The sequence below is a fragment of the Chrysochloris asiatica genome, unplaced genomic scaffold (genome assembly GCF_000296735.1).
Source record: "Chrysochloris asiatica unplaced genomic scaffold, ChrAsi1.0 scaffold00305, whole genome shotgun sequence".
In the NCBI taxonomy this organism is placed as follows: Eukaryota; Metazoa; Chordata; class Mammalia; order Afrosoricida; family Chrysochloridae; genus Chrysochloris; species Chrysochloris asiatica.
Genome location: NW_006408823.1, coordinates 907,363 through 914,586, shown reverse-complemented (window position 1 = coordinate 914,586; position 7,224 = coordinate 907,363). Strand labels below are relative to the sequence as shown.

Sequence of the window (7,224 nt, the reverse complement as noted above, 5' to 3'; positions counted from 1 at the left end):
GGGCCATGTTTCATTCAGCTGTGCATAAGGTCACTATGAGTCAGTACCGACTCGATGGCGCTTAACAACAACAGCAACAATGTTACCAATTAATCACAATTGCAAAAATACCTGAATATCTTTTAAATAAAATTTTGGCTACTTGGGGAGAAAAAAAAGATGACATGCTGTGAATGAGGCCAGAGATCACATGACAAGCCAGATGTAGGCTCCAGACCCAGCAAAAAAGGAGAGGAGGAGATCAATTATTCTTTAGAAGTCTTTATTTTTAAAGCTTTTTACTGTGACTCAGATGAAATTTTACAGAGCAAATTAATTTTCCATTCAACAGTTCATACACATTTGGTTTCATGTCTTTGATTTCAGTCCCCACAATGTAACATCACTTATTCCACTTCCTCTCTGTTTCCTGTTTCCATTCCTTTCTTTCCTCACTCTTCTGAACTTTGCCCTTTTGATTTCGAATGATTATTCTGAGGAGTTTGTACCTGTCTGGTGTTACTGTTCCCTCACAGGTCTGTGTCTGTTGTGTGGCTGACAGTTGAACCATGGGGGTGAGTCCAGTTCCAGACCTAAAGGGTGACTAAGGGTCATAGTCTCGGGGGCTCTGCTGGTCTCCGTCTAACCAGTCAGCCTGGTCTTTTTTATGATTTTGAGTTTTGTTTCACATTTTTCTCCCACTCTACCCAGGACCTTCTAATGTGATCCCTTTCAGAGTGGTGGTTGTTCTTAAGTGCCTTCGAGTCAGTTCCAACTCATAGTGACCCTTTATAGGGGTTCTTAGGACCTGCTGGTGGGTTTGAACCACTGATCTTGCAGTTAGAAGTCCTGTGCTTATCATACAGCACCACACCAGGACTCCTAAAAGACATTGAGAAAAGCTTTTAATGCTTGTATCTCTTTCTGCCCTTAGAATGGTTTGGTGTAACTGAAAGGAGGTGTGTCAGGCGTGTTAAGGAATGTCTCCTCAGCTGAACTTCTCGTTCCTGTTTTCCAAAGGTTACCCCTTCAACGATGTGTGCCAGTGGTTCATCGACAGAGCCGATCTCATCTTTGTCGTCTTTGACCCAACCAAGCTGGATGTGGGTTTGGAGCTTGAGACGCTCTTCCGCCAGCTGAAGGGACGTGAATCCCAGATCCGGATTATCTTGAACAAGGCTGACAACCTGGCCACCCAAATGCTGATGCGGGTTTACGGTGCTCTCTTCTGGAGCTTGGCCCCGCTCATCAATGTCACGGAGCCCCCAAGGGTCTACGTCAGCTCCTTCTGGCCACAAGACTACAAGCCCGACACCCACCGGGAACTGTTTCTCAAAGAGGAGATCTCCCTGCTGGAAGACCTGAACCAGGTGATTGAGAACAGGCTGGAGAACAAGATTGCCTTCATCCGCCAGCATGCTATTCGGGTCCGCATCCATGCCCTCTTGGTTGACCGCTATCTGCAGACTTACAAGGACAAAATGACCTTCTTCAGTGATGGGGAACTGGTCTTTAAGGACATTGTGGAAGACCCCGATAAGTTCTACATCTTCAAGACCATCCTGGCAAAGACCAATGTCAGCAAATTTGACCTTCCCAACCGTGAGGCCTACAAGGACTTCTTTGGCATCAACCCCATTTCCAGTTTCAAACTACTCTCCCAGCAGTGCTCCTACATGGGTGGTTGCTTCCTGGAGAAGATTGAGCGGGCCATCACCCATGAGCTTCCTGCCCTCCTGGGCAGCCTTGGGCTAGGGAAGAACCCAGGTGCTCTGAACTGTGACAAAACAGGGTGTGGCGAAACTCCAAAGAATCGCTATAAGAAACACTAGATTGTTGTGGAGCCGTTCTCCAGCTGTTCTTGGTGAATGAGCATGCGTCCTGTCTGTCTGAGAAGTCTTGGTTTATTAACCCTTTGAGCCACACTGGCAAGGATTCAGCATTGGAGAGTTGGGAGTTAATTGAGGCCAGTGATAGGGGAAAGAACATGACCAGGGAGGAAGGGGAGTGGACACTGTGAATCATACTGTGCTTGTCTTGTTGCTTCTGTTAGGAGGCCTGATTGGGGAGAGTCAGACCACACAGCTGCTTTCTAGGGCCTTCTCCAGGAGGGACAGAGAGCAGCTACCTTCAAGTTTGTACTGAAATCATGAGGGTCATAAAAGCAGCTGAAATTCCTTTTCCTTATGAGTTAGGACGGTAGTGAAGACCCAGGGTTCTACAGGGCTCTTTGGTCTGTTTCTGTTTTCTTCCATACGCAGTCTCTCTTTGTTCCCAGTCTTCTCCTCTTCAGCCTCCAAAGTTCAGGTTGGCTTTCAACTGTGGACAGTGTCTTGGGTCTGACTCTCCCTGGGTTTCAGCCTATCCTCTGTTTCCTCAAGGGGAGGGCCAGTGCCTTAGGCTCCCAGAGCCTTGGAGGAGGTGAGTCCCAGGCGGTTGGGGCCCATTTCCTGCAGGGCGGGTCCTGGGGCCACACTCTGAGCCCCGCTCTCAGCCCCAGGAGGAACGTGAGTGTTGAGGCTACACGACTCACTTAGCTCCCGGAAACCACTGAGGTGAGAGTTTTAGGAGGGCTCACAGGGTTAATTGGTTCACAGTGTCTTTGTCTGTTGTATGTCTTGGAAAACAGATCCCAAAGGCATTTGGGTTTTAAAGAGGAAAATGAAGATCTTGCTCCTTTTCATGAGGGACTTCTCCAGGCAGCCAGCCCCCCCCCTCTCAACGCAAGAGGAAATGGTTCCCACAGCGTCTCTATGGGAACACTAGCCTGGCTTCTCCTTGTCTTCTCTGTCTCCTAACGTGCGCGCGCGCGCGCACACACACACACACACACACACACACACACACACACACACATATGGGATGTGGAGTCTTTTCTTAGGAGTCAGAACCAGCTCCAGCCGTTCTGTGCCACTGTTAACAAGGCTTAACATTGTTGCTCACCTGAACGCACCCCAGGAAAGCCAGGCCTCCAAACCCCAGTGAGTGTGAGTATGTGTGAATGTTGTCTGACGGAGGTTAGGGAGATGCCGTATCATTGGCGGGCACAGAGAAGGGTCACCTGGTAGGAGACTCCTGCTTGGCTGGTATGCTGCCTCTGTGGACTGGAGGGGTGGGGGTGAGTGTGGACTTTTAAGGAAATGTGGATGGGGGAGTGGTCTGTGCAAGCCCGCACACCTGGTAGGGCCACCTGGTGAAGCTCCTCAGCCCAGGGAACCAGCTGTCCTGGGGACTCACCCAGCTCCCGCCAAGGCCAAGAGTGAGGCAGGCAGTGTGAGCCTATGGGCCAGCCAGTTCAGGCCTGTAGAAACCTAGAGGTGAGGACTTCCTTTTCTCAAATCTGTCGGCACTCTGGCTCATGCTGCCCCTGTGGCTGCTGCTTTGGGCTTTGCAGAGCGCCTGGAACATCCAACAAAGCCAGAGGCTCCAAAGCTTCCAGGACATTCTCTGAGGTGAGAGTCCACCAGAAAGGAAAAGGGAGTGCTCGATGGGGCACCCAATGAGCCTGGTGACCAGGGGCTGATGACTAAACAAACCAAAACCATTGTCTTCACTCTCCTTCATTCACTCTGGTGGGCGTCTGCCCTCCCACCTTTCTCCCTGACGTTCCCTTGATGTTCACCAGCTCACCTTTAGCACCTCTGTGTATCTCAGTGTGATGAGGGAAGTAAAATGTCTGTGACCATTGTCACAGCTCTTGTCACCCTTGCTCTAGGGAAATGAGGCTAATGAATTCATACAGTATTTATACTTTTGGGGGGCTGCATTATCAGTGTGCTCTTTTTTTTCTTTTTTCTCTTTTGCACTTCTTTCATCCATCGAGTTTTCTTTTCTTACTCCTTTTCTCTTGTAATTGTTCCTGTTCTCCTCACTCCTTGATTTACCTCCTCCCTACTCGCTTGCAGGTCTGTCACTTGGTCAGCCCATGCATTAAGGGTCTGTTTGGGGCCCAGGTGTCTGGGTGGAGGTGGGTGTCTGATACAGTTCTGATTCTTTGGGGATGTTGGGATCTAGGGGCGTCTGGGATGCAGAGATTCCCCAAGAAGCATATCTGTTAAGTATCTGTGCCTGAACAATTGTTTCTCTCCAAAACGGAATGTTTCCAGTGTTCTTTCAATTCAGATTTTGTCAGGGAGAAAGTCTCAATAAAGTGCCGATCTCTCTTTAACACTTTGTCCTTTCTGATCCTGTTGGGGTCCTGCCTCGACGGGAGTTTGGTTCATGAAGTAGGGAGATCTGGCGGCAACAGAGATAGAGAAAGAACACACACAAAGACGCAACGAGAGAGACAAAGAGACACCTCGAAACTAGAGTGGATGCAAAACTGGCGGGCAGACCCTGGGCTACAGGCATCTTGGCCCCTCCAGGCAGTAATGCACCGCCCTGCAAACCGTAATGCATACAGGGTTCAGTCTGTGCCCCCTTTTTATTTCAGGGAGGGACTTTACACAAAGGAAGAAGGGGATTATTAAGACAGGGTACAGAAATGAAATGTGATTAATCGTTCAAAACAGGACACCATGATTTACAGGAACAAATTCTAAAACATACATCGCAAATTGTCTTAATCTAACATCCTTAATTTTCCAGAAATTCAAGCAAATTGTTATAAATTACTTTTTAGGTTCAAATCCTAAGGCGCAACTCGAGGTTTCTCCAGGCTAATTAACATACCTATAGCACTTAATCTCGAATAGGAAAAGGTAAAAAGGATTCAAAAGGTCTGGGAGGAGTCCAGCTGTTTCAGCTACCTGGCCTAGGCTTGCAGGAGGAAGAAGGATGCCTAGGTTAATGGGTTATATCTGGGGACGATTTGAGAAGGCTGTCACTATTATTCCTTGAACAATATCCCGGAATTTGCCAATCTACTTTGAGTGAATTCCTTGGGCAGACTGTCTCCAGAGCCTCCCAGCAAACTTGCCTTTGGAACTTTTTACAACCTCGGCTTTAGGAGGGGCTTTTGTTGTAATATTTGTCCATGGGTATCAAGGGCTCATGTATTAAGTTAATATCAAACATAACTGAATAACTTGATAAAGAACAGTTTTGCCATGCTTGCCAGGTGGCCAGAGTTTGTTCCTCAGAGAGATTTGTTCCCAGAACCTTAGGCACTGCCAACACAGTGGAGACATTAAGAGAGGCACATAAGAAACCATTTTCTCAGAAGCTACAATTACTGGAGTTCGAAGCATAGAATGAATAATAGGACCAAAGAAAATTAAACAGAGCTAGCCCCACAGTGAGTTCGTAAAAACCAAGGAACCCGGGACGTCCGGAGATCACTTCCTTGGGCCCTCAGGGTCCCTGGCTAGCCATCCTGAGTGGGGCCATCGTGTAGGATTTTCGTCCATGACACAGGGCCTCAACATCTCAGTGATTGCAGTCTCCAACATGATCCATCACCTCCAACCACTTTAACCTCTGTCTTCCTTTTATCTAGCAGAATACTAAATTGCCTGCTGCTGTTCTGGATGCTCCTGGAACCTTCTTCCTGCTTCTAACCTTCCAAGTGCTCATCCCTTCACTTCCTCAACTGGCAGTGAAACCAAGACCTAGTGTTGTATGGTCTGTTTGAAACGTTCAGAAATACATTCTCCTCAATGTGTCATTGCCCCGGCCTCCTTTAATGGAGGTTGGCATTTCTGCCCCCAGTTTAGGCACAGACCATTTGGCTAACACTACTAACCACACAGCTGCCCAGTTGATGGGCAGAAGCTCTGGTGGTGGCCATTGGTAAGACCTGCCTTGAATTGTAAAGACGGCCTATCCCCTTTCCTTGTGCAGAAAGCCATCACCCAGCCCTCACAGTGAGTTTGGGCCTCCCGACTGGACTTAAGGAAATCTGCGCCTATCCCGATTCTCCGAATGTGCACCTCTTACATTACACTGTGCTGTTTCCTAGTCCCCTTAAGAGCAGCGGATCTCGGGGATCCCCCTGAGGAGTTTCACACCCTTTCTCCGGGTTCCTAAGAGGCAAAGGAAGTTAGAAATAGCCAAGAAGAGGAAGTTGCGACCTAAGGACACGCCCTACCACTGATGAAGACCCTCCATACACGGAACCACAAGCCAGGAGAATCCAATCCTTGGGTTCCCACTCAGGAAGGGCTGACGTCAGGGCGCATGCGCAGGCGGTACGGTTTGCCTGCCCTCCTCTCCCCGGCTGTCCGCGTCACTCGCCTTCAGTCCATAGTCTGTGAGACGCTAAAGGTCCCGCATCCGTCCGCACTGCGGCTCACTTCTCTCACCGAGATCTGCCAGCAGTGCCTTTCCAGGATTGACAGAAATCTGGAGTTTTTCTTTAACTGACACCTCAGGCAGTTGGACGCTGGTTTTTGTTTTTCTTTTTTTTAAGTTTTTTGTGTGTGAATTTAGTCATAGTTTACAAGGGAGAACGTCAATTTTACACTCATCCTATTGTATTTCGTTTCATTGCCATGATTACAATCCCCTCTGTGCATTATCATTCAACAGTCTTTGCTTCTATTCCCTCGTTTTGTTTTATTTTTTTGGATGTACACCAAAACACTCAGAAAAATATAATCATTCACACAACCAAAGAACATACCCTGCAAGCCTGCCCCCTGGCCCTCAGGACCCATCCCCTCTCCCTTCTTGAGTCTAGAGTCCCCTGATGCTCCATCTCTTCACGTCATCACTCCGCATCATCATATCTACCTCCATCTCTGGCGTTGCTGCTTCTCTGGATAGGGTCCCACACTCTGCTCCAGCTCTTCTCCCTTGATGGTCCCAGGGTCTTCCACTCCTGGACTGCAAGATCAACCACTCCCTGCTTTTTGCTACAAAACCTCTACCAATTGCAATACCCATGATAACAATCACTCACTATTGAATCGTAGGAGTCTTAGTTCCATCTCCTTTCTCCTTTCACCAGCGTGGCCTGTTTTAAATAACAGTGTAAGTATTGAGTATGGCAGACCCTGCCTCAAGTGTGCTGTTTCTTAGCCTCACAGTCTACCAACTTTGCATGAAGTCTGCCATCAAGATAATTGAGGATAGAAACACTGGAGAAAGCAAACTTAATAGACTGTCCTAAATATAGCCAGATAATGTGAGGGATGTAGCGCTGCCTTGGGTAAGCACTCGACCTCAAGGTCTGTTTGAACCTCAAAGTCGGCGGTTCAAGCTCACCAGCCACTCCTCGGAAACCTTATATAGGGTTGCTATACATCGCAACCAACTCAATGGCACTTAATAACAACGTGAGGGGAGAGTGTCTATAAGTAT

At 48.2% G+C, this 7,224-nt stretch overlaps 1 protein-coding gene across 2 annotated transcripts in view; it reads left to right on the top strand.

Annotated features, from left to right (window-relative positions):
- SRL (sarcalumenin) overlaps positions 1-2,336 on the top strand; it is a 57,714-nt gene extending 55,378 nt beyond the window's left edge. The window contains exon 6 of one of the 2 annotated variants that reach the window (XM_006874876.1): positions 1,000-2,336. In XM_006874876.1, the coding sequence (XP_006874938.1) occupies positions 1,000-1,811 (812 nt within the window). In that variant the 3' untranslated portion in view covers positions 1,812-2,336. The remainder of the gene's footprint in view (positions 1-999) is intronic. The other variant, XM_006874877.1, reaches the window with a different exon arrangement.
- The last annotated feature ends 4,888 nt before the right edge of the window (positions 2,337-7,224 follow it).